General features: G+C 44.3%; 1 protein-coding gene across 1 annotated transcript; it reads right to left on the bottom strand.

The window, feature by feature from the left end:
* Positions 1-26,427, bottom strand: TNFSF8 (TNF superfamily member 8). The gene is made up of 4 exons (XM_090275974.1): positions 25,971-26,427; positions 15,567-15,609; positions 2,913-2,984; positions 1-1,497 (listed from the first exon to the last, which is right to left on the bottom strand). Exons 1-4 carry the CDS (start codon positions 26,163-26,165, stop codon positions 1,103-1,105), a joined length of 705 nt encoding a protein of 234 aa, XP_090132100.1. The 5' UTR covers positions 26,166-26,427; the 3' UTR covers positions 1-1,102.
* Between the last annotated feature and the right edge of the window lie 1,473 nt (positions 26,428-27,900).

Consider the following 27,900-nt stretch of genomic DNA (forward strand, 5'->3'; position numbering starts at 1 on the left):
GAGAAAAATACAAATGTTTGCTTCACTCTTTTGCATAGAGTTAAAGGTCCTTTTCCTTTCTGGAGCATAACCTCAGGGGCTTATGCCTCAAGTTCAATGGCCCTTTCAAACAGTAAGATGCTCCTTCAAAGATGATGGACAGCTGTCAAGGTTAATGTAGCTAGAGAAACCTGGCTTTGTTCAGAAGTCCTTTCCCCCATTTTCAGGGTGGTCATTGTCTATCAAGAACATTGTGGGGCCTTACAAACCATGCACAGAAATGAGTTTTTTGAGAGGTGTCTGAAGCAGGGCGCAGAATGAGATCAAGAGGGAGAGGCAGCAGCTAGGCCCTGACCAAATGACACCCTCGTTTCAGCCACTGCACACTGATTTGAGAGTTGGCTGAATGCCCAGGACTTTCCTGACAAAAACCAAAAACTGCCTGTTGTTGAGTGATTGCCCACCTTAAGTGGATCAGAGTCAAACCTGGTCAGATGGTTTTCCAAATACCCACAAGGCATCTTAGACTCGGGATGGTCAGTTTGGCGATTTTTTTTTTACACATTTTAGGTCCTATGATTCACACCATTTGGCAAGGTGTCCTGAATGTTGTCTTCAAATTCTGCCTCTGTGGAGGTGGTATGCAGCCAGATGCTGCCGGTATCATTGGTTTTGTACTAGTGGGAGGGCCTCCCCTTTGGTTAGGGGCTTCCAGAACACTGTCTAGAATCTTAGTTCACAGGTCTGTGATGACAGAAGCTGGTCTTCTGAGATGGAAGAGACTTTGGAGAGATTCAAATCCAGCCCTTTTATTCTTCGGAAGTGGATCCTGAGTTTCAAGGATGGGAAAGGAATAGCTCCAGGTGATGCTGTGAGTTAGTAGTTGGGGTGTAAACCCATCCCTTCTGATTCCCATGCGGGGCTCTGTCTGCCGCACCACATTGCTTCCCTGCTGTCTGTCTGAAACTCTCTCTTTAAACCTGGAGCCGTATCTTCCCAAAAGACAGAAGGAGAAGCATACTATTCAATACCCTGTGTGGTTTCAGTCTTAGTCTAGAGTTTCCTTTTTGCCCAAGTGTTTGGATGGATGAAGTGCTATATGACAGAGGCCAGGAGAAAGGATTCAGTCTGAACTACTGTATAAGAAGATGGACAACACGTTCTCAAGAGGAAAGGTGTTTGTATCCACATACTGGAATTTATCCACCTGGACTGATATGGTGCTGTTGACCTGGAGATGCTCCAGCAGGAACTGAGAGAGATTCTGGTATATGTTTTTGGTTTTCATTCCGGACTCACACACTGTCACCAGTGTCTGCTTTTTGACATCTTTGTTGATGAGAAGTTCCAACTTTAGGTCGACAGAATGTTCCGGGCATTTCACATGAAACTGCAGTTGGCAAATAATGAAGTACCAACCTGGGAACTGGATCACCAGATTCCCATCCTGATGTCTGACTCCATGGACAATGCCATCTTTGTTCCAAGACAACTTGGTTTTGTTTATATGCTTTGACACTGGAAAGAAAAGAAAAAAATTATTATTGGGCAGATGGCAGGTGCAGACTAAAAAATGTGAAGTCTTTTTCAAGGTTCCCCATTCAAGACCCACATCTTCTATGATATTGTCTGCTGTTCCAACCATCAGAAATATCTTCTGTGTTACTCTTTCTAGGTTCTGCTTAATACTCTTCCCTTTCTCCAATGCTCAAAGCCAAGGGTCAGAACACACAGGGTGTTGTACCTCTTTCTACCTCCCGAAGAATTATTTTCCACTTAAGTTTTACATTATTCTGTTATTATAATGTCTTTGCCTTTTCAGACTATAAGCTTCTAGACTGTATTCCCCTCAAGTTTGGGACTATCATGTTCATTCCTTCAATCAGTCAATGAATACTTGCTCAGTGGAGGGCTACTGTTTGGTAGGCATTGCACAAAGCATCGGAAATAGGACATTTATTTTTGTCCCATTAGTGACCAATATAGACATCAAGATGTCCAGGAGAACATCAGTCTGTTCACTTTCACAAGAAGATGCATCCTTTCGCTGTTCATTTAAAAAATTTTTAAATGTCTTCCTCTTTTTGAAAAGGCAGCCGGATATTAAGGAGCTCTTCCAAGCTGGGGTTTATAGAAAAATGAGCATTAGCAGATCCTCTAAGCCAACATATTCATGTCAGAAGCCAAGTATCTCTGGCCCCTAACAAGTGAAAGTCAGCACTGATGGTAAGGGTGCCTTTCAGGACTGGGAAGCTGGCACGCTAGTTTTAATTGCCTCTGTACCTCCCCTTTAAACCTTGTTGCAATTCAATTGAAGAGTGCAAACTAATCTAACTGCAAAATTGAATTTCTGAAATGAGCAGAATGGCTATTCAGAGAATCTTGGCCATCTCCTCCATATCTCATCTTTCTCAGTGTAAGTGGCTCTAATTATTTCATTTATAAGGGGGCTCTTACTCTGCAGTAATATGCAAATTGGTCCTGTGCTGACTACTTGTTCATTAGGCTGTCAATCTGGGGAAAAGGCAGCTTTGTGGTCCCCTTGTGAATAACTTGACAGAGGCAGAGATTAATAGCCTGCTTCCCTTGTATGAGGAAAAGCACTATGCACTTGGCCTGCAACTTGTAAGGGGCTGAATAGAGAGGGGTGTCGGGGGTGGGAAACAGATGCCTTCAGGAGCGGGGTAGTCAAGGAGAAGGACTGGATGGGCTGAGGCTAGAGGAGCCAAGTTGTTTTAGAGTAACTCTCTTCTTTTTTCCCCCTAAGGCATTTTAATTCAAATGATAACAAATAGCTTGCAGGCTAAACAGAACACATCTGCAGGTCACATTTGGCCATTGGGCCTCTACTTGTGACCTCTGGCTTAGAAGTTTCCGAAAGGCTATAGGAACTGGCCCTCAGATGGTTGGGGTTCCTGGATTTGGTTACTGACCTTGGAGGTAGGCCCATGACTTCTTGAATGGAGCACTTTGCAGGATATATGAGATGTCCTCTGAGCAATTTCCTAAAAATGAGATCACACATTAACTGTCTCTCTCTGCTCTGGGAATGGGAGACACCAGGTCTTTTCCCGCAGCCCTTTGATAGAAACCATCATCATGCTATTTCCATGTGGCAAAAGGAAATCTGTTCATTTATTTACATTTATTTATTTTGTTAGTGGTTTACTGTCTTTTATTTTTTTCTATTTTAATTCATTTTTTATTTAATAAATATGACATGCTACAGTTTGTAAATTTAAGGTGCACAGCATGTTATTTTGATTTAGTTATATATTGTAATATAATTGCCATTGAAACAATATTTATATAGTCATTATACCGTGCATTAGATCACTATATTTTTTATTTTCTTTTTAAAAAATTGTTGACACTATTATAGATGTCCCCATTTCCCACCTTCTCCAACCTACACCCAGCCCCCGCCCTCCTCCCCTGGTCTTCACCACAGAAATCTGCTTATTTCTCATTTTTCCATTGAGTACCTTAGTATTTTTAAAAAAATGGATTGGTTCTCTTTGGGCCTTTACCAGACTGTAGAAGTTGGGAAAGGAAAACATGAATGACCTAGCTTCCTGTATGTACCAGGCACCATTCTTGTCCTATTACATTTTAACCTCACTTAATCTTTGAAGCAACTCCTTGAGAGAGGTATTATTAAGTCCCTTTGACATACAGAAAAAGCCTGGGGACCACACAGATTAAGGACATTGTCCCATGTCACTCAGCCTGGCGTGGTAGTCAGGACAATAATATCGATGGCAGTGGTTGCTGTCCTTCCTTTGAGAGTGTACCAGATACAGAACTGTGTGTATTTCAGCTAATTTAATCCTCAGAATAACTCTGCAAGGTTAGTTTTGATGCCTAGACATGGTCAGTGGTACAAGGTCAACCAAGTTGTTGGAATTGCTGAGATTCACATCTAAGTCTGTATGATTCCAGAGGCCAGGTTTCCTTCTTGAGGTGTTTTGCCAGACAGTGGAGACAAAAACATCCTTGTGCTAAACTGTAAGAGGACATAGGATCAAAGAAATCTAAGCAGGGAGCCCGCTATCAGGAGCTTCCTTGGCAGAGGAAAAAGGCAATGTTTATGTCTTTATGGCTTGAAATATAAAAGTATTTTATTAAATATATTCACTGGTGATGGTGGCTTAGCTTCTTTTTATTATACTAACTATTTTGTATGCAAAGAACCAAGTTATACTTATCCTACGGTGCCTCATGAATTCACCTTATTCTGGGCAAATTCCTTCTTTGCTTTGGGCCTTTGTTTCCCTAGCTGTAAAACTAGTAGCTCTATGACCTGACGCTGACATCTTTTGGATGATGTCATCATACATGACTATTCATTCTGTCCATCAGACACTAGGTAGCTATAGGCTGAGTCAGTTGAAGGCTCTACAGCTGTGAATTTGCTTCCTGGATCTCTGAGCAGTACTTGCTGGCCTCATAATCTTTCCACTGCCTTCTCCTCCTGGGCCTGAGAAAATCCCCCTTGGCTCTTCACTTCTCTGGACTTGGAATAGTTGAACATTAAGTGAAGAGTTCCCTCTACTGTCTGAACAAGCTCGCTGCTAGGGGCACCTTCAGCAGAAGCAGGGGTCCAGTTTTCACCCTTGCCTGCCCTCACCCCTCGAAGAGGCTCTGATTCAGAGGTCTCTATGATGATGAGGGCTGGAAGGCCAGCTGCCAGGCTTCTGATCCCATCTTTCACTCATACTCCAATGAGTGTTCTTGCCCTGCCTGTTTCAGCTCACAGCCCACACTTTTGGGGTGTGTAGAATTGAGACAGGACAGTAAGAAGCTAGGAAAATTCCTGGGTAAGTGGAATGAGGAAACTGAGACAAGAAAATTAAACAGGGTCCAACAGTTTGAGCAACTTACAGCTAGCTGGTAAATCATAAGACCTTATCTCCCTTGACCAAAGACACTGGAGAGTAAATGATTTATACCTCTCCTCCCTAACCAGAGAATACAAAGGTTCAAAGGCCATGCACCACAGGTATCCAGAGGAAGAGAGGAATGCGAACATGAACAGAGAGAGAACACTGGAACAAAAGGAGCTAGCTTGGGAAGAGAATTTCTCCCTCTCCAATTCCCATGTTTCCCCTATATAAACTTGTTTCTGAAAGCTCAAGGAGAGGTGGATGTTAGGGTTTTTACCTGCCACCTTCTCAGATTGCTGGCCTCTGATATTAATAAAAGTGCAATTATAATCCAATCCCCATTTCTGCTTTTTGGCTGAGTGGTGACAGGTAGCCCCGGACTTGACTAGGTTGCCCTCTGTTTCAGAATCAGAACCAAGAGGCAGAGGGCTGCTTGCCCTCGAATGCACTGGAACTGCTGCTGAGATCTCTGTGGCCCTGCCTCGTTTTTGTGGGGGCGGGGGGAAGACATCAAGTCAGCAGGAATCACAGAGAGGTGCATTAGCTGTGTCTCTTCTCTGCCTGAATCCCCTTTCTGACTTCAGTGTGGCAGCAGGATCAGGGCCAAGCTCCTCCACATGGCTTTCCTGTTCCCTTGTATTCTCATGCCTTACCTCTGTCTTAATAGATAGTAACAGGAATAGTAGTGCTAGTAATAATAATAATAGGTAATACATATTGAGTGATGGCTATTTTCTAGGTATTTTGCTAAGCACGTTACGAGCTTTCTTTTACTTAATCCTCACAACCACTGCCCAAGAAATGTATTGTAATGATTTCTATCTTGTACATAAGGAATCTAGGTTTCAAAGAGTTAAGTGACTTGTTCACATCCACATAGCTAGTCGGTAGTGAAGTGGAGATGCAAACCCAGGCTGCCTGACTTTAATGCCTGAGTGGATTGCTCATGACTGTACAGGAGTTTGGGGGCTTCTGGTGCCCCCACTCATGCCATGTTGATTTGCCATTCCGCTGGGAATCCCTCCTTACTGGGCAAATGATGACTCATTTAAAGCACAGCCTGGCAGTCATCTGCTCCAGAAAACCTTCTCGGACCCTGCCCTCTGCCTGTTTTCCTCTACTGGACCAGAAGGAGCTACTGTTTCTATATTCCCCACTGCCTAGCACAGAAGGTGCTCCGCGGATATTTGTTGAATTGAATCATCTAGTTCATCTCTGTTTCTTTCTTCTATGGGTATCAAGTAAGTTCTTAAGGCATGAGTGAGGTGAACGGGGATGCTTGGCTTGCCTCTGCCCTCTGGGTTGAGGTACACCTGGCCTCATTCTCCCATTGGTCCTGCAGGTTAGGTTAGATTACATGAGAGGACAAGACTCGTGCCCTGGACAAAGGCCAACATGTCACATGGAAGGCAGGCTCTGCTCAAGGGCCCGAGGTCTGCTCACACCATGCCACACCAGGTGAGCTCCTGTAAACAGATGGCTGTGAAAGTACAAGTCTGGGCTTGCCTTTCACACATGCAGGTTCTTGTTCTCTCTCCCTTTGGTCTTTGCATGTTTGGCGGGTTGACCTCAGTTGTAATTCTGAGAAACCCAAGGACGGAAAAAAAACAAACTTATTTTGAAGCATTTGCATTTCCTGAGGTCAAATGGTGTGGCGTATTTTAATTTTTCGTGACGCATCTCTTAGATGGTTTCAAGGGAAAAGAAAAACATGGGCAAACCCCCTGTAAGAATGACGTTGCTAAGGACCCGGGGCTGCAGGGGTTGCAGATGGAGTGAATGGAGGGGCTGCACGTGGAGAGGAGCTCAGAGGAGGCCTGTGCTGTCTGACAGGGCTGTCGGCAGGAAGACGCTGCAGCCTGCTCTGCGGACCCCGGGCGCTAAGGCTGCAAGCGCACGTTTACGGAGACGGCACCCTCCGCTAAGGGCCGACACTGCTCTCAGGCCCGTTTCTCAGATGAGGCAATGGAGGGACCTTCGCCAGGGACACGCAGATTACGCTGGGAGTCACAGTACTGCACCTCCAATATCTGACCAGGCAAGTGCTGTTCAAAGAGGCGTCGGGCTGCTCTGAGGGTCACGAGGCTCTTGTCAAGAGCTAGATGAACATTTCATGTGGCCGGCCTCTCCTCGGCACCCCGGGAGTCCACGATACGACTTCCCTTTTTGGTTGTGAAGACAGGAAGGAGTGACTTATCAACAGGTAGTGCTACGTGCAGCAGGAATCCCGCAATGTCCCTGGAATTTTGAGTGCCAGGAGCACAGAGGGCAAAACGTTCCCTTTTTCGATCGTTTCCCAGACGAATGTAAAGTCTGGGGTGGCGGGCAGTTTGAAGAGCTGAAGACTTACACGGTGCAAATGAGAACTTCCTGCAAGTCATGCCCGAGTAGATGGCCTGGGAGTTAGAAACTAGGAATTTCCCCTTTTTGAGCTCTCCTGTCCCTAGCTAGATGAAGAGCTGTGTGGATATGATGACCTAGAAAGGCCCTTCTTGCTCCTTCTAGCAGGCTGTGTAGACTCAGCTGTACACTGCCAGGCCTTCTAAAGGCCAGGTTGGCGGGGTAAGGGGTTAGTCCTAGCTCCAGCTCTCTGTCTGTGTGGGCATGTTGCTCTTCCCCAGCTAGGAGCCTGTCTTCTCATATTCAGACTCCAGACACCTGCCATGGTAGAACAGAACATTTCAGCTCTGGGGATGATCCAAGTTGTGTAGCACCTGGTTCCTTAAGGATTTGCGTGCTTCATAGAAATGGAAGTTCCTGAGAAGTCACTCGTGTGCTCCCCAATGTTATTCCCATAGCATACGTGTTCTAGGTCACCCCATGAGTTAGTGAGAGGCGGGACCAGAGTCCAGGGCTCCTTATTCCTTCTGTGGGGCATTCCAGCTTTCAAACAACCCAAGTATTCTGTGAATTCTTCTGAGGACCAAGGCTTTCAGATGGGAAAGATCTGTAAACTGTTTTCCCAAGCTTTGGACTCCTCTGGAAGGATCATGAACTTTCTTAGGCTTTATTTTGGGTAAGGGGAGCCCAAAGAGAAATACATGCCAATGAAACCCTCCTGGCCAGTTGCACAGAAGAGAGATACTGCTTAAGACGGCTGAAAAGATTGTGTTTAAGACATCAGAATAATGTCAACCTGAAGGCTGGATGCCACCTTGAATTCTCCTAAAGTCAGGCCTGAAAGGGCCATTAGATGCCAAGTTAACCACAATCCAAGTTCTGTGTGTGGGGAGACTGAAGGCTGAAGGTATGGCCTCAGACCCCACTAGTTAGTAGCAGAGCTGGATTCAAAGCACTCCCAAGTCCAAAGCACTGTTCCTGTGTTTTGGTCTTTCGTGGAGCAGAGAGGGAGAATGTAGGAAGAAGTGGGTTGGCAGGTACCATACACACTGGACTGAAAACAAGACAGCTGGATGTGCTCGGAAAACAAGCCTCTGGGCTCCCTCTTGTGGGAGAATGCCAGAAGGTGACTTCAGGTGTATGTGTTGAACCCTGCCAAGTCTCCGGTCAAGGGCCATCAGGCTTACACTAAAATGAAGCAATGCCCAAGGTGGCAAAACAAACCACAGCAACCTTTGTAGCAGATGGTATGTGGTCTGAGTGCCAGGCACCTTCCAGGTTCATATCAGGACTAGACAGACACGGTGCCTCTCAAACCAAGCACCTGGATTCTGGTCAAGGCCTTTCGCTTCAGACCTGTCACTTCCTCTTACTGACCAGACCTGTCACTTCCTCTTACTGACCTTCAGTTGCTGTATCTATAAAGTGGGGATAACAGTCACCCCAAATGCATGGATGTTGGGATGATGCAATAAGATGATGGATGTCAAGTGGCCAGTGCAGCATGTGACCTAGAGGAGACAGCCAGCACATAGTAGATAGTCCCTTCCTTTTCTACTCCTCTTTTCCTAGTTGTTCCAGTGGCCCAGCCTAACACTACTGCCTAGCAGTGATCTGGCTGATGAAATAGTCACTAAAACAAAGCTCATGGCATTATCTGATGGGTTAGAGTCTCTCAATTATGTACATAAGTGTTTGAGGCCATAGGACACTCCCAGAAAGGTGTGCAGAATCCTCCTTCCATCTATTGAAATATTTTAATCCTCCCAGAAAAGAGAGGAATTTCTCTAATGACTGCATCTACCTGGTCCTGGCTTCTTACTCCATCTGGCTGGCAGAATATCCAGGAGAGTCCCAACAGTGACCTCTAGCAGACCATCTCTCCACTGTCAGTGGAATTTGGAATCAAAGTGAATCCTTAACCTAAGTTAAGGGTCACTTCAACTGGCTTTAACTTAACCATTTTCTTGATGCCACCAGGCCAACTAGTGATGGCGAACCTCCAGGATAAGTGACCTTGGATTTACAAACAGCAGTTTGGGGGGTGCCTACCCTGGCATGCCCAGTGTTAAGTTCACAGGAAGTGATCAGTAGTACAAACTGAGATCAAGTTGGAACTCACTTGAATCCCTTGAAGGTTCCTTAGGATTTTGGGGTCTTTTCAATCCTGACTTGCTGCAGTATGTAAGATAAACCTATCTGACCCTGCGGGTATTTCCTTGGAATTCACTTACACTAAATGCAGGTTGAATTGATAACTATTGGGGGCATTTAAGAAGCACCTTTAAAGTCTGTAATCTAAAGGGCATTAAATCTGGAGTCTTAAGGTGCAATCTGCTAGCACTTTAGATAACTTTCTGAAAACACTTCCTAGCTTATTCTAGACACGAAAGTATGGCAGCACACTTAGAATGTTAGGCTTGGGACCAAATTGGTGGGGGCTTAAATTCTCCCCCTGCCACTTGCTAGTCACTCAGCCTCTTTGAATTCTCCTGAAAGTGAGGATAAAAATAACCTCCCTTGAAGAGTTGCTGGATTAAATGAGATAATGCATAACAGTGAGCTTTCATCCACCACCCAATGTCTACTAAATAACGGTTGGCTCCCATTCTGTGGGCCAGGGCTTGCTTGCTCTGCTGGACTTGTAGAAATTTCAGACAACACACGTGGTGTCCTGGGGGCTTGGATAAAATAAATAGTGAAACCAGTTTGAGGAATAGGCCTGTTTTCCTTCCCTCCCTCCTCCTCTCTCTCCCTCTGTGTCTCCTCCCCTCCCCACCTCTCTTTCTTTCTTTCCTTTTTCCTTCTTCAAAGGATTTGAAAGATGAGGATTTCCTCTGGATTTAGAGACTTGCAATTTGTATGTGCTAAATTCAAGTCTAAATTTTAATATTGCTCAGTGATCAGAATTTTTTTTCCCTTTTCCTCCCCTGTCCTCTTGTCTTCCGTCTCCTTCTCCTTCTCCTCTCCTCCCTAGCATCCCCCTCTCCTCTTGAGGGCAGGGGCTGAGGATTAGGCAAAGATCCTTTAGCTCTTTGGATGGATTTCCCAGGACCCTACTCCACTTTATTCTTAGCAGCCCATTTCCTCCTTTCTTGTGGAGGGATTCCTGGTTCCTGTTAGATCTGCCTTAAGAAAAGGACAGTGAGTTTGAGAGAGGGTTTGGAGGGAGTGTGTTTAAAATAAATGGAGAAGTAAATAGGCTCCCTGATCCCTGTGACTATCTGGAAAGCAATTTGCCTCTTGAGCAGAGGTACCTCCTCTTGCTATGGAAAAAAAAAAAAAAAAAAGGCAACGACATCTGGTTGGTTGGGCTATCTAGTTCCAGATCAATCCATCTGATAAAAGTAAGATTTACTATTTTTAATCTTTATAGGGAAGGGGGCTGCTGTTCCCCTACATGCCTATTCTTCTGCCAGGGCAGGATCCTGGTGGGGCTGCAACCATGTGGATTGCAGCCACGTGACATCAGGGGTAGCTGGGGATTGATGTGTAGCTAGCCTGAGTGGTTTAGCTTCCTTGCCTTCAATGGGCAGCTTTTCCTGTTTCTTTGGGAATGAGTTCAATAGTTTCAATTAGAGAGCCAGCCTTACTTGATCTCTCTAATGCCCACATTTTCTTTTTAGCAAGAGGAGTGAGGAGGAGGGTAGCCTGCCAAGCCATGCAGAATTTGTAAATTGTTAGAATGATAAAAAAGGCCAAACAATATTAAGATATGTGCTTGATTCCTGGAACGTTATACCCAAGCAAAGTCCATGCCCAGGTCTGGCCATCTGGCTTGCCACCATTACTCCTGATGTTTCAGAAAACAGGAAATTCCAGTCCCTCCAAGGGAAAGTGAGTTGCTATAAGTGCCAGGACTGCAATGTAGGTATTCCAAAGTTGAATCCAGTTCTCTGCCTTTTTTTACCTCGTCCTCAGCTGGAGACTGAATTCAGGTGAGAGTAGGGAATGCAAGGAAGGGGTTGTCAGGACCCCCATGTGGTCTATCCACTTACCTAAGGGCCTCCAGGAACCTCTGTATATGACAGGCACATGACATTCACAGAAAAGACAAACCTCTTCTAACTGGCAGGAGGGAAGGAATTATCCTAGATTGCATGGCTCCTCAGTTACAAAGCTAGGGCTTAAATTGGGTCTCCAGATCCCCTGTCCTGGGCTGTTTATGCTTCCCACCACTCCACCTCTCATGCAAATCCATGTGTGCGGCTGCCCTAACGGCCCTGTCTGCTCAGAGCTCAGTAACAGCAAAAATGCTGCAGCAACAAGAAAACAGACAGCTGCCTGAGCAGGTGCCAAGGAAGCTAGGGAGATGTTGGGAGGATCCCAGCCTCGGAGAGCTGACGGGGGCCCTGGAAAGAAGCATGGTCATGTTCTACTAAGCAAACATTAAGCAAAAGGGCTCCAAGGCAGATCAGCCTGGATTTTGAGGTCTTGCTCTACTTCTTGCTAGCTGTGCAATTTTAGGCAAGTCAGCAAACCTCTCTGTGCACCAATTTCTGTTCCTATAAGATAGAATAATAATTATCCCTGGCAGTTGTTGTCAGGAGTGTGTGAGTGAATCATGAAGCCCTCAGCCCAGTGCTTGGCACATCAGTGTTTAGTATTTTCACTCTGCCAGCTCCTCAGATCCTCACTCATATGAAGTGAGGGAATAAAAGAAAAATTGATTTAAGACTTGTCTACAGAGTTCCTCGAGTATAGGGAATAACTGCCGTTTGGTTGTCGGGATGTTGGGCAGTCCTGAGAGTAAGGCCAAGGTGACAAAAATCTTTCTGCAAAACAGAGTCAGTAGAATTTGAACTTCTGAAGATTTAAGAGGGGAAGTTGTGTGTAAGTGCGCGAGGGATGGAAACCAGGAGAAGAAAGACGTAAAAATAGATAGTAAGGAGAGTAGGTCAGCACGCACGGCAGAGGGCTGAGCGCTGGGTGGAAAGCTGTCCCTCAGGCAACGCCCATGGCTGGAGTGGCAGAAGCCTTAGGAGAACAGAGGGGTGCAATTCTCAGTTTGCATCATCCTCTGCAAAGGAGTCTACTGCCCACCAGCTTCTCTCACACCCTAAATCATGCTACAAGCATTGCTATACACAAACGTTGCCGTAGGAACTCTAGGGAAAATAAGGCAGAGGTGTCAGTATTCTGTGGTTTGGACAAATGAGCCACGTAGCATGAGCACATGCAAGATCCTAAATGTGATGGAAACAGAAAACTGGAACAAGAAGTGAGGAAAAGCAGCAGAAGCCTCACTCTCCCTGCAGCCCTCCTGTGTTCCCCACTGTGTAGGAGGTGGGATGAAGCCATTTTATTTGGTGGCAGAGGAAGGCTGTATTTGCTGTTGCATTACTCCCTCATAGCAACTCTGCGCGGGAGTTATTATTAACTCCGTTTTCCAGACGAGAAGAGGAGGGTGCGGTGGCAGGGTCTCCTGTCTGACAGTCCCAGTGAACGCCGGAGTGATCCACTGAGTCCTATGCACATTGGAGCAAGTGTGAATGGCTACTGATGACCAGCGCCCTGGCCAGGAATAGGAAGCTTGTCTTGGGACTGAGAAATCCCTCCACTACAAAAAGGGCTTGGTTTCCTGTGGTTTCCCTGCAGCTAATGGTCAGGCTGTGCTGAGTTATTTTAATGTTCATATATGGCCTTGCTTCCCAGGCTGACTGCTGCCAACTTCCTGCTGATGGGGGCAATTTTCATCAGCCAGTGGCACAGGGCTCCCTGAAAGTGTCTAACTTCTGCTCCTGTCTGCTCCAGCGACAACCACATGCTGCCTCTGGAACTTCCTTCTAGGAGTTTCTGGGAGATGGTTCCTCTCTGCCTGGAATATCTCCCAATGGCTTTTCTTGAGGTGCTTTCCACCTCCCTATCCTACCATGTGTGCAGTGGGCCAAAAGAAGGGTAGACTAGGATTGCATTAAAAGCAGGAGAAGGCCAGGGACCACATACAACAGGTCATGGGCATTTGTGGCTGAAGCACATCTTGCAGTGAAATAGAGAGGAGCCTTGGATTCTGGTCCCTGTTCTGCGTGCAACCCCTTGGATGACCTTGGGCAAGGCTCATTGATTGCATGGGCCTCAGCTATTCATCTGCAAAATGGGATCACTAATTCTCATGTTGCTCACTCATGGGAGGGAGGCTAAGATCTACCCAAAGGAATTCTGGGAGTCTTTACCAAAAGTTTCTTAGTCCTCGTGCAGATTATCATTAGCATTGTTTTATCTGGTTGCAGAAACATTAAATTGTAAACTCAGGTTGGCTTTGGATTAGTTTGTGTTCTGATAATTCACAGTGATGGCCGAGATAAGAAGAGAGCTAACAAGTGATCTAGTCCATGGTGCCCACAATTTTGGATTTCATGAATTATGAAATTTACCCCAAAATGAAAATTCAGTGACCCATACAGAATGGGCAGCTTTTGATTTTTCCTATTGCAACCATTAAAACAAAACAAAATAAACTGGACAAAAAGCACTTCCATCCGTATCAGCTTCATGTTGTAAAAGGAAGGACATCTTAACAGTTTAAGAAAAGACACTCTCAGAGCAAAATAGTTGGCTATGGGAAGAGGGGTGAACTTGTCTTTCTTTTTCAGATTCTACTCTGGACCGTTGAAAATTATAATAGAGGAAGACCCCTAGTCAGAGCCCCTGTGCTTGGCAACCTATGATGGAAATTCTCTCCAGGTGCTGAACTGAGATGAGACCCTAAGGGGCTGAGGTCGCACTGCCTAATCAAAACTGTCCTTGTCATTGAGATCACATCCTGTTAAAGAAAAACCTCAAAGAATGAAAAGTTCTGATCTTACTTGAAAACTCTTGGTAGATGTAGTGATGGAATGATGGGAGTGGGGAAGGGGAAATTACTTTTGCTCTGTGCCCTTGGCTTTCTGCAAGACTCCACGTGTGTTACATATTGTGATGTTAAAGCCTATACTGTTCCCATAATAGTGGTTGGCAAACTCTGGTCTGTGAGTCAAAGCCAGCCTACCCTCTCATTCTTTAAATAAAGTGTGATGGACCTGCAGCCCTGACTGCTCATTTGCAAGGTCAATGGCTGCTTGTGCACTACAACAGCAGAGCTGACTAGATGCAAGAAGACCTTATGACCTGCAAAACTTAAAATATTTACTATCCGACCCTTTAAGGAAAAAAACATTTCCTTACCTTTTCATTATACCATGATTCTTTTTACTTTACTGTGACTGTCTACAGAGGTATTCTGGGAATTGAGGTCACATTCTAAGTAATTAGAGCCAAGGTTAAGATATTGGTGACAGCTATAATTGTTAGTCTTCCCTAAAAAGATCCAGAATGTCTGTCTGTTTTGGGGCCTTTTGCCCTAACTCTCTTAAGTCTCTGGGTGACACAGCAGGAGAGCCATGGCTAAGGGAACTCCAAGTGCGATGATGTTGGTATGGGAGGTTGTTTCCTTCTCTGGTCTCAAGGATGCTCTGACGTCTCTACCTGGGTGCCTATGATGACCCACCCTTTCTCTCTTACTTTTTTCCTCTGAGCTGTCTGGTTATCCAGCTGTGTTTGCTACCTAGGTTCTAAATATTACAGAACTGAGATGGGTTAATGCTCTTGGGTGAAAAGAACACTGGATAAGAGGTGAGGACATCTGGGTTCTAGGTTTAGCTCCATATAACCCTGGACACAATGCTTCACTGGGTCTCCTCCTCCTCTATGCAATGGAAAAATTAATCAAATGATTTTAAACTATCACCTTCAGTGTTAACCTAACTGCACGTCAGCCCTCTGGGGCTAGTAGAAACAATGCATTAATTAGTGATGTCAATGATAGGATATGTAGGGGGAGTGGAGAAGGTCTGTTCTCAAAAATCCTCAATTGCAGTGTGAACTTTGGCTGCTACCAGCTATTTATTGATTATGATGTATTGGCAGCCATGCTGAACAACTTATGGATGAGATCTGATTGGCTTCTTGAATACCTTCATAAGGTAGTATTATTATTCCCATTTCATAGATAAGCAACTGAGGCTCCCAGGGAGGAGGTAGAGCAAAGATTTCACCCTCACATCTCCCTGACTACAGATTGCAAGCTTTTAACACGACACTGCCTTGTGTTCTTGCCCGTGTCCACATGACAGCCTCTGCCAGAGGTAGAATTTTCATTAGTGGGAGAGGTGAGGGACCGTGGAAGATCTGTGGGGATGAGAGTGCAGATCAGAGCCTGCTCTGATGAATCAATTTCATCCGCTCTGCCCCAGCAGCCTCCGTTTCCACCTCCGCCTCCCTCACTTCTTTGTTGGGCACAGTTGTGATGTTTCTGGTTGTTGATCACCTATGATGTGGTGTGGATGACTCACTACACATTTACTCCTAATCCCAAGGTCTTACCTCCTTTAAGTGGGAATTTTCCTGGTGGGTTGGGAATGGAGTCCTAGAAGAGAAGAAAGAAAGAGTGTGAGGATAATATTCAATTGAAACAATTCACCCCCCCCCACCATTTTGATTGTCCTCAGTGTACTGTGCTATTTAGAATTCACATTCCATTTGACTCATATTTTAAAAAATAAATTCACTGACTTAGTTATAATGTACTTGCTCATGCATTTGCTTGACAACGTGCCCATCAGAAAAGCAATTCAATTACTATCCACATTTCACAGGCAAGGAATTGGGGATGGGGCTGAGAGAGGTAAAATGGAAAGTTTATGGCAGCTCAGGGACTGGGATCTGCAACCAACTCCCAGTCCAGTGCTTTTCTTTTTTTTTTTTCACCTCCACCTGTGTTAATTTTTCCCCCTTGGTCAACATAAGAACAATCAAATATTGTATATAAATATATGTGGTTTCTTTTTCCATCTTTGATTCATCAAACAGTAGAAGTAGGTTATAAACAAACCTGGGAAGGTACATTTATAGCTCTTTGTGGTTGGAAATTCTAAATTAATTGAATGTTTATATGCCAAACATTGTGAGGATAACATAAATAATTAAACTGAGTCCCTGCCCTCTGGACTTATTACAAGTTAAAAATTGAATATAATATCCAGATAGCTCTAAACATATAACATAAATAAATGCAAATACATACTAATATGTATATGTTCAGTATATATTTTATATTATTCTATAATAAACATAAACATACATCAATATTGACACAATATGAGGTTGACAGAAACAGGTTGTGTTCTCGGGGTGGAGATGGCCTGGGGGCTGAGGCTTTGCAGGGTATGAAAGGGAGGTCTTGTTGAGGGGGACTGAGCAAGCAGGCAACAGAAGCAGATGAGTGCATTTCTTTACCCCTAATACATTTTTCAGAGACTAAGTTACCCCCACCTAGTTCCTCTCCCTCTTCTCCCCACCTCAGCCATGGAGACACCCCCTTAGGTGTCCTGCCAAGAAGGAATAAAGTGTCTTCCTCATCTTTTGACCTGGCCAGGTTGAGACCTCTTGTGATTCATTGGATTGAAATATTGAAAAAGACGTAGAGAGGTGTGAGCACTGACATAGATAACACCTTCCCCACGTCTATTAAAGCAAGAAGTTAGCAGCTGCCCCTATCTTGTTTTCTTAGTGTTCAGTACAAACACCCAGGTCCATTTGGAGTTCCCCTTTTATTCTTCCGTCCTCCTATGGGCTGTCTCTTGCCTCCCACTGAGAACTCTTTTCCTGGTGAACAGATCGCTTCTCCAAGCCCACATGGTGGCATGAGCCTGAGAAGTCTGCTGAAGGCAAAGCCTTAGCACGGCACTGATCTGGAGATGGCAGAAGTCAGTATAAGCTTTTGGGCTTCAGCTTTTCAGGGAAACTAAAATGAACTTGGCTTGTAAGGCCCTTTCCTCTTTGCTCTCACATTCTATGATTTTATTGCTTTAGTCGAAAGTGCGTAACCTAACTAATAATGCCGTGCACTTGTGGTCTCTCAATTACGCTCGCAGTTCATAGGAAAACCTGACATCACAAAATTCCCCTCTGTGTTGCCTCTGCAAGACAATCAACAGCATGTCAAAATGTAATTGGCACCTAATTTACTGCAGAGCATGGACATCGATTAGTGTGATGTTCAAGTGGACAAAGAAAGTCATCTGGGTTTAGGTGTGGTACTAAGACCATGGAATCTGTTGGCTGCCCAGGAGAGTATGCAGGCGCAGCGAGAGAATGCCAGAGCAGCAAAACCAGCCGAGCCATCCCAGGGGCCACTAGCAGTTGAGAGATGCCGGGGACTTATACATTCAGCACATATAGAATGAGCCCCTGGTGTGTGCCAGGCACCAAGTTAGTCGTGGAAAACGTCCTGTGGATGTTATGGCTTAGTTATTAAAGCAGTTATTTAAAATAAACAAATAAATATATAATTAGAATTTCAAGTTGTGGCAAAGCTATAAAGGCAGAAAGCCCGAATATTTCAAGATTGTATAGTAGTTACCTCTTATCCAAGGGGGATGTGTTCCAAGATCCCCAGTGGAAGTCTGAAACCACAGATAGAACCGAGCCCTATATAAACTATGTTTTTCCTATACATACTGACCTTTTCACTTAAACAATACCCAAATTGTCACCATCACTACTAATGGCTTTGGAGCCATTATTAAGTAACATAAGAGTGATCTGAACACAAACACTGTGATAAGATACTGTGACAGTGGACTGGATCACCCAGATGGCCACTAAATGACTAATAGGCAGGGAGGGTATACAGCCTGGGCCACTGGACGAAGGGATGATTCATATGCTGGGCAGGACAGAGAGGGATGGAGGGGGACGAGGTGAGATTTTATTGTGCCAATCAGAGTTATTTCTGGAATTTTCCATTTAATATTTTTGGATCACAGTTGACCCCAGATAACAGAAACCACAAATAAGGGGTAGGGGGAGACTGCTGTACTCCTCAGGCACTGGTTAGAGTGCAAATTCCGACTCTGCAGGTTTGGGTGGAGCCTGGGAGTCTGTATTTCTGACAAGCTCCCAGATGGTGAAGATGCTGCTGGCCCACAGAACACCCTTTGGATAGCAAGACTGTAAGAGATAATATCTGGGAGGAGGACCTCATTTATATGGGGGTCAGCGGAAGCCTCTGTCTATCATTTGAGGGCTTTCTGGTTCCTGACATCATACAGGAGATGTCAAACACAAGGCACATTTGTCCGGTGGCTTAAACCTTCACCCAGGGGCCAGGGCAACCAAGACAGGAGTGTAACTCTTCCTGTTTTGAAGAGCTCTAGGGACAAAGTCTCCTAGTTCTCCCAGCTGCCCATGGTAGACAAGATCAGAGAGTCAGAGCCAGAGGAGAACCTAGACACCTTTCAGTCCGTCAAGTTAGTTATACAGAAAAGGAAACTGAGACACTCATGAGCCAGTGGCAGCTGTGAACTGAAGTTCTCTGGTGCCCTTTCCACTTCCCCAGGAGCAGTAACTCTCTTGAGAAGCCAATGATAGGGAAGCTCAGTATTCCCTCCTCGCCTCTCCCATTCAGAGATAGAAAATCAGGGTATAAGGGAACGATGACTTCTAAAATTTGCTGAGGACTGTATGTGCCCTAGGCACCATGCTAAGTGCAGTCCATCAATTCCTCTGTGGCAGGTGCCTCCCAGTTTTAGAATACTATCCCACATCTTGCCTGAGGAGCTGGGTTCTGGCTGGGGAAATGAACCATCTTGCTCAGCGACTTGGCTTTGAAGCGAAAGGTGCAGAGGCTAGACACACACACAGCCAGTGGACTCTCCCCGGCTGTCATTCTCAGCTCCACCGCGTAGCTCGGGAAACTTCATCTCCATGGTTACCAACGAGATCCACTTCCGTCAGTGAACTTTTGGTTCAGATTCTGGGTGTCTGATGGATGTCCCCAACTATGTTTCTGTACTTGGAGGGAGGAACTGTCACATTTAGCCTGCTTGTCCAGATGAAATGGCCCAATCCCAGTCATCCTTCCTGCCTAGGACTCTGTTTTCCTATTTCCTTTAATCATTGTAATCACAGGGCTAATAATCCTACCATCCACTGGGTTGTTGCAGATATAATAAGATGTTAGATATAAAGTGTTAGTGAATGCTTGACAATGATACCTATTTTGTCTACTCTCTTGATTCTAATAATGTGCTTAATTTGCCTCAGCACCTTGAAAGGTTATTTCCTTTCACAGAGCAATGCTGTGCAGAGGTAAACAGCTCCCAAATTTGCTTCTGACAGAATATGCCGTCTCTGACTGAAAATGTCCAAAGGCGATTAAAGTTGAGACTATGCCAAGGAAATTCCATATCCCCTTCCTTGCTTGTCTCATGGTGTCTTGTAAGGTGGGCCACAGAGATCTTTGCCAGGAATGCCTCTCTCCTTCTCTTCCTTTTTGTTTTTTAAAAAATTTTATTTATTTACTTTTAGAGAGAGGGGAAGGGACGGAGTGGGAGAGGGAGAGAAACATTAATGTGCGAGAGAAACATCAATGTGTGGTTGCCTCTTGCATGGCTCCAACTGGGGACCTGGCCAGCAACCCAGACATGTGCCCTGATCCAGAATCGAATCAGTGACATTTCAGTTTGTGGGACAACACCCAACCCACTGAGCCACACCAGCCAGGGTGTCTCTCTTATTTTCAAGTCAACATGATTAAGCTCTTAGTCCTCTGGGGCTAGATACTTTATGTGCATTATTTTATTTGGTACTTACCCCAGTAGTTAGTGACAAACTAAGACTTAGAGAAGTGACAATGATTACAGAAGGTCCCACAGATAGTAAATGGCAGGGAAAGGACTCATACTCAGGTGTGTTGACTTGGATGGCATGCCAGGCTGCCTTTTCCAAGGAAGGGCAGGATTCGGCGGTGGCAGAATATTCTGTGACTCTACGAGAAAGTGGCTGGAGGTCATAGAAAATTCTCAGGAGAAAGACAAAGTTCACCGAAGGACGTGTGTAGCCTTTGTCTGGGTATGGTTAATGAACATAGGAGTTGAAACAGAGTGGCTTACAGCGGCAACTCTTCCAGTAGAGGCCTTGTTAAAATGTTGATTCTGATTTAGCAGGTCTCAGATGGATCCTTAGGTTTTTCATTTCTAATGAGCTTCTGGGTGATGCCCGTGCTTGCTGAACAGCAAGGGCTTAAAGACATCACTCAACAAGCAGTCAGCACACCTAAGGGATGGGGAATGGCTATAGGAGGCTGGGTGTGGAGCTGGGCTCAGATAGAGGGTTAGGAAAACTTGCTCGACTACTGATAGGAGTGGCATCTTGTCTTCTCACCTTCCTCTCTCAGTGCTTCTTGCCACCTAGGTCTGCTTCCTGCTGCTACCGTCTGTAACCTGGACTGACCACTGTTGTGGCTCTGCCATTAACCTCTTCATGCCTAGGCTTGCCTTTCTCTGAAATGTCCCTTTGCCTCACCTGGAATCCCCTTTCCCAGTTCTACCTGCCACCATCCTTTCAACAGAGAGCTCTTCTCCATTAAAGAATGCCAGCTAATACATGTGGAAGGATTGATAGAATTAGGCAATTATTATCCTTCTACCTTCAGTGTCTTACCAGGGTCATCAAGGAGTGCCAAAACCACTGAGTGAAGGATATTTACATGTCTTCAGAGTATTACCCCATAGATTACTTATTCATAAGAAAGAAAAAAAGTGTTTTACAAAAGAGATAGCCGGTGATTACCGCTTTAATCAAGTGACTAAACATCACTGCCAGTAATGGGGCAGCCTGACATACATCTCCAGCCAAGCTACAGTAAAAAGCATATAACATTACCTGTGCACTATAATTGCCAAAAAATGTTTCACCTGCCTATAATCACAAGTAAACACTAACACAAATCCAAAAGGTGGACTCTTCTACAACAGTACTAGCCTGGATCCTTCAAAAGAGTCAATGTCATAAAAACAAACAACAAAAGGCAGAGGAAATTGTTAGGTCATTGGTTCTCACACTTGAATGTGCATATAGATCACCCGGGGACCTTGTTAAAATCAGATTTTGGTTCAGTAAGACTAGAATGGGGCCTGAGATTCTGCATTTCTACTACGCTTCCCGGACTCCCTTTAAATAGCAATGTTCTAGAGCAGCGGTTCTCAACCTGTGGGTCGTGACCCCTTTGGGGGTTGAATGACCCTTTCACAGGGGTCGCCTAAGACCATTGGAAAACACATATATAATTACATGTTGTTTTTGTGATTAATCACTATGTTTTAGTTATGGTTGGGAGTCGTTGGGGGTCACCACAACACGAGGAACTGTATTAAAGGGTCGCGGCATTAGGAAGGGAGCGAACCACTGTTCTAGATTAACAGGCATAACCAGATGTGGTGTGTGACCTGAGAGTGGATTCCGGATTCCCAAGCAAAACAAGGCATAACCCCTGTAGAAACTATCTTTGGACAAATGGGAAAATTAAAATGTGGACCGCATATTATGTTTAGATGATCTTACTCAATTAACATTAACTGTCTTGGCTATGATAATATCTTTGCAATAAGTAGGAGACTGGGACTGAATACATGTAAGCAAAAGGTCACACTATCTGCAGCTTACTTCCATATATATATTTTGTGTGTATATATATATATATGTATATATATATAGGGAGAAAGAGAGTGTGCACAAATATGGCAAAATATGAACACAATGAATTTAGGTTATGTGGGTATTTACCATTCTAGTTTACTGTAGGTTGGAGCATTTTCAAAAGTAAACTTTAGGCATAAGACCTGACCCTTCTAACCCTTGGAGGAGGCTCAGCCTGCATTCTAGCTCTTCTTTAAACTGCTCTTGCCTTCTAAGCAGAAACTGTCTTCCTCTCCAGTGGCCTATGGCATTCTGTGCCATTCTGCCATGAACTGACGCTCTTGAATATTTGGGCCTCACTCCCCAATCTAGGGAATTCCAAGAAAACAGAAGTCCTGTTCATTTGGTCCTCCCATCACAGCCCAGCACAGAGTCTTGACCCTCAGACTTTCAGAGGATTTTTTTCTCACTGATAAATTGAATGCATGGAAGAGAGTAACTTGGGCAGAGGGACCTATCACAGAGCATTTCAACTCACCTCTTACTTTTATTTGAACTTAAAAGTTCTTACTTTTATTTGAACTTAAAAGTGAACAAACAAACAAAACACCCCGAACTACCAGGCCATCATTACCCTTAAACAGGCCTTCAGTTCAACTCTAGGCGAGGATGCATTGTCTAACGAAGGAATTTTCTTTGATTATAATGAGAAAGGAGGCAGTTGCGTTCTTTTCTTTCTATAAAGGGCCTCCTTGGAAACTTAGTGACCCTGAGCCTTTTGCTTTGCTCCAGCCTTTTTGGATGTAAATAAATCTCCCCAGGGACTGGATAAGCCCAGCCTCAGGGCTTATAAGAGAGTTGTCCTGAGACTGAAGATCTCAGAGTCCCTTGAAATGTAAACACTTCTGGGGTCAATTTCACAGCCCACCTCCCTAACTCTTGTCTCTGTAGGAGATAAGAGACAATTTGTTTTTGTTTTTGTTTTTGCTTTGCTCTATAAATTGTGTGAAATTTCATCCTGACATATACACCTGTGTACTATGCTGTGCTAACTCAGTAATAAATCACTTTTCTTTCTTTCCATGTTGAAGAGGTGTCTCTTTGTTGGTCATACTTTTATGTCCTCAAGAGTATATTGGTACAAACTCTTTGGGAGCTGACTGACAAAATTCCACTAGGAATTTATCCCACAGATATACTGTTAGACATGCATAGAGAGAAAGATTCTAGACAAAAACACTAAGTGTCCTTAATTAGGCACAGATAAAATAAATTATGAAGTAGTCCTACAATAGAATACTATGCGAGTCCTCAAAAGAATAGGTGAATTTTCATGTAGTGGCACAGAAGGATCTCCAAGATACACTGTCAAGTCAATAAAGTAAGGTGCAGAATTATAAGTTTACTATAATCATATGTGTATACTATATATTTGTAGGTACACTGATTTTTGGAAGAACAAGGAAGAATCTGTCCATAGTGGTTGTCTCAAGAAAGAGGGATTGGTAGTTGGGTGGGGAGGGTGTAAGAGATTTTTAATTTTTTTTCTTTTCCCTTGTTTACTGTTTACTTTTCTTAAATAATTTGAATATAATTTATAATAAATATACTGGTTTTAAATGTAAATAAAGCAAAGTACAACCACGACACAGACTTAGAGATATTACTAGACTACTGTTACACAGCAACATGAAAGCAGGACATCTGTTGGCTTTGTTTACATCTATACATAGTCCCGTTGCTTAGAACAGTGTCCTGCACACAGTATATGCTCAATAAAACTTTGTAATTGAAACCTAAGTGCCTTTTTTGTCTTGCCCTAAAAGCTTGACCTTGGAGTTATTTGATCTTAAGGACAAATCTCAAGGCAATCCCTTGATTTTCCTGCATGCCTTACATCTTCTCTTCTCCATCCCTTTCCTTGTGTTGTTCTATCGAGTAGGAGGGCCCTCTCCTTTGATCTCCCTTCTCCACCTATTGGAAATTATACACATCTCTCAAGCCAACCTGCAACTTCAATCTCCAGCGAGCCTTTCCTTAAACCCACCTAGAAAAATGTTCTGTCTCCTTAACTCAGGATCTCTTGGTAGCCCTAGGTGCCTACTCTCTGTCACTTATTGCATATTGCGACTTAACTTGTTTTAATTGTGTCTGTACATGTGCCTTTTTACCTACAACTGTGACTTTTTCTGCTAGTAAAACCGTTCTCATGGTTCTTCACACCTGCCCCCACCCACCCTCACACATACAGTGCTATGTGGCCATCAACCCATTTCATTTTTAATCATTGGGATGTGAGTTTAAGCTCCTTGGTTATCTCCCATTGCTTTTTTTTACCAGAAGTTTTGTTAAATTGTGTTCATTTGTCTAAGCTATACCTTTCCTAAAAGTCAGCCTGAATTTCCTCTTCCTGCAGGAAGCCTTTCCTGATTACTTGAGCTCAAGCGGATAACCCTTTTTATCTCTTATAACAGTTAATATATTAATAATTTATTGGAAATGACAGGTGTAAAACACTTAATAACACAATGCTTTCAAGCGAGTAACTGATATTTTTCAGGCAAATAAATCACAGCATACCCAAACAATCAGATTGTGAAATGATTTTTCTCATCTCCAAACATGAGGTCTAAGTCAAAGAAACAGATGCACGAACAAATAAAGCTCCCCAGAGAAGACTGAGAACAAAGTGCCTCTGTTGCTGCCTGTCCTGGAAAAGGGAATGCTTTCTCATTATGCAGTCAGGCAGTTGACTACCACTTTCTCAGGATGACTTAGTTCAAGCCTGTCCCCTTTCTGTTCCTCATTTTCCATGTTTACAAAAACAAGGCAGAAAGATCCACGCCAGTGCCTTTATGAAAAGAATCAATTCAAATAAGAGTGGGATTGGGATAAGAACCATTCTGGCACTTTCTCTAGCTTTAAATGTCATGATCATCCAATCCCCCCACCCCCCTGCAGTTCTAGATGCAACCTTTAACTAGACCTTAAAGGCCACTTCAGTTTCTTTTCTTTGGCCATTGGTTCACATCAAATTAGAATTACAGAAATTATAGAGCCTCTACTCATAAAAAGTGCCCTAGAATGTGTTCAAGAGTATTATTCTTAGTTGATATAGAGAAGGCCATTAAATAATGAGTTTCATACATTCTACTCCCTAAGTCAAATATTAGGAACTGTTTCCTTTCACTTTTATGGAGAAACAAGACTCAGAGCTTCATTTAAGTTTCAAAGCTTGAGGACACTTGAGAAAAGATACCGAAGCCTTTTAAAGCATGTTCTTTTTAGTAATCCATGAATTATAGAGCATTCAGCCTAAGAGAACTGAAGGAAAATCTGAGCAAGTTCTGCAGGATTGTAATACTGTGGAAAATGGAGACTATGAAGAAATAAACAGAAATGTTCTCAGTCTGGCAGGGTGGGGAGTGGGTACAGCTCTTGTATCATCAAAATGAACAAAAACTTTACTTAAAAATGCATCATCAATCTATACTTTCAGTACACTGTTTTTTAAAAAAATAGTACATACTGGTGGATTCTCTGTAAACACCAATTTTCTAAGATATGAAGACGCTTCCTCCTTCATCTCTTCTGTTTTTGCAACAAAGCTTACCATTTGCTTCCAACAAAGTCAGTTTCCTGAGACGGTTTGACTGTGCTGTGTGCACCCGTGAGTGCTTGTAGTTTTGGTATTCAGAGCAGTCTTAGCAGCATTTCCATCACCTGCCTCTGTGCTCTGCTTTCTTGTGACACCCTAAACCCTTCAAAGCAGTGACTTGGGAGGAAGCTTGCAATTTGTCTTGTGGATTTCTGGTCTTCTCTTTTGCCTCCTTCCCTTACAGCCCTTGGCCTCTGAAACTTAGATCCTTATTAAAAAATTATAAAAGGCTCCTGGCAGTGGATAAAGCCCCAGAAAGCTCAGGAACATCTGGGTCGAGCATACAGAGCCTGGGAATCTGGTCTGAAGAGCTTGAAGACATGATAATCAGTTGTGCAAAATTATTGCTTCCTTCCTTGATACGAGTCTCTGGCTCCGGAAGATTTAAATCTCAATTTCTCAAAGCTAGTCGTTCTCCTGCCCTCTTTTGGCTCATGGGAGTCTGGAAAGTTTTAGATGATGGCTCAAAAAATTTTTCTCCCAAAAAGTTATAATATTTCAGAGTTAAGTTCCTGTTTTCTTTTCTCCCTTTCCCTACATGATATATGTATGTTTTGAAAACCTCTCAACTAGTTAATTCCCAAGGCTCTCTGTCTGGGGGAAACTGAATATAAATCAGAAAGAAAAGGCAAGGAAGAGAAGTCACTTACCGTCTTCTGAACTACCAGCACCATAATGGTTGCCACAGCAAAGACGAGACAGAGAGCCAGTGTGGCCGTGGTGAAGTAGAAGTAACTGCGGCTAGTGGTTCCCAGGTGGCTGGTGACGGAGCCTGTTGGCTCATGCATGGCTGTGTCTTGAGAAGGGGCCACTTGGTTGAGTGCTTGCTGAAGTCCTGGGCCCATTCTTATATAGTCTTCCCCACATCACACCTTATCTCTCCTCATCTGATTCGGTTCTGGGCCCATCTCGGTTCCAAGAAGGATTCTCCCCTGAATCCTGGATCATGTGACTTGGAAAAAAACCTTCACGGGCTGCCTCGCGAAGCAACTCTTCTCTGGGGGCGTGAGGCGAAAGGCAGCAGCAGGGGTGGGGGAGAGGCTCATTTTTCATCGCCAGGGATTAATTTGAGTGCAGAGAAACTGTAGCTACACACAAGGTGGCTGATGTCAGAGGGCGAGTAGGAAAATGACAGTTTCCTTATTCTATTGGGGGGGGGGGCGGTGCGCGTGCGCGCGCGCACACACACACACACACACACACACACACACACACACTCACTTCTGTTTCATTTAGACGCAGCCATAAAATGCCTTCTGGCTTGAGACGCTGCATGCGTTAGGGAGGCTTGCAGACCAGAAGACCTTGTCAGAAAATGATCGCTGCTGGGCCTCAGGGAGGTTGGCGTCCTCGGGTTCAGCTTGACAATATCGCTCCTGGTGAAAACTGGAACGGCTACCAGATATCTGGGAAGGCAGAGCCCACGAATGTGAAGATTTATCCAAAGAAGGACAAGCTCGTGTCAGCATAAAGTTTGGCGACAGGTGCAAAGAGACTGTTTGTGAGCAGGACATCTGGAAACACTGATCTTTTGAACAGTAATTTCTGCAAAGTGTATCAAGATTGTTCACGTTGCAGATAAACCCGGGCTTGTCAGAAAGCCCACAAAAAGGGGAAGGAATGTGTCGTGGGGGTGGGGGTGGGGAAGTGGTAGGTGCTGAAAGTGAGGGGTGTGTGTGCATGGGGTAAGCACGGGCAGTTGCATGTGTGGTATGCATTTGCGATGCATGGTGCATGCTGTGTGCATATGTATTGTGTATTGTGTGCTGTGTGTATGTGTGTGGGACTATTACAGTTGAACCTCTCCTGTTTCAGGCACTGTGCTAGGAGCTTTGCACATGGCCTCACTCCACCCTCTTCTCTGCCCTCTGAGGCAGGTAATATCTCTTTTTTCCAGATGTGAAAATTCAGAATCAGAGAGAATGAAAATTGTCGCAAGCGAAGTTGCAAATGTTGACCCATGAGATAACTTGGGTGCATAGCTCGCCCCCAGACCCAGGCTAAGTCATTCAGCTGTTGCTGCACTTGAAGGCTGAAAACCGGGGACTGTGTCTCAGCCCTGCCCCTCACTGGCCTTGGGTCCTTGTACAAATCCTTACGGTCCTCCCTTTTCCCCATATGTGTTGACAGCCTCAGTGAGGATGAAATGGGATAGTGATGTAAGAGTCCTTCATGAACGGGAATACACTTGGCCGTGGTGTTGGACCATTCCAGTTAAGCATCTGAAGTGGTCCCCTGAGCCCAGTCTGGAATTCAGATAGAGTCAATAAATGGATTCTCTGGGGGACAGAGCTGGTCACTTCTGTGCTTATTAATGCTCTCCCTGTCAAAACACCATTTAAAATGTAAATCACAGCAGAGCTGGTGCCTCCGGATATAGCTCTTTGAAAACTTCATGTGGAAGTACCCAGTTCTTAGTAGCACCCCTCCCTTTTCTGCTCACTTTTTGGCTGTAGTATATCTCTGAGAGCCATTGGAAACCCCAGATCCACCTAGAAAAATGTCCTGTGTCCCAAGCCAAGCTTGGATTATTACCACTGCTGTTTCTACAGGGATCCCAAGCTGCTGAGCATCACCGGA

The sequence above is a fragment of the Furipterus horrens genome, unplaced genomic scaffold (assembly GCF_987537825.1).
Source record: "Furipterus horrens unplaced genomic scaffold, mFurHor1.1.pri manual_scaffold_4, whole genome shotgun sequence".
Lineage (NCBI taxonomy): Eukaryota > Metazoa > Chordata > Mammalia > Chiroptera > Furipteridae > Furipterus > Furipterus horrens.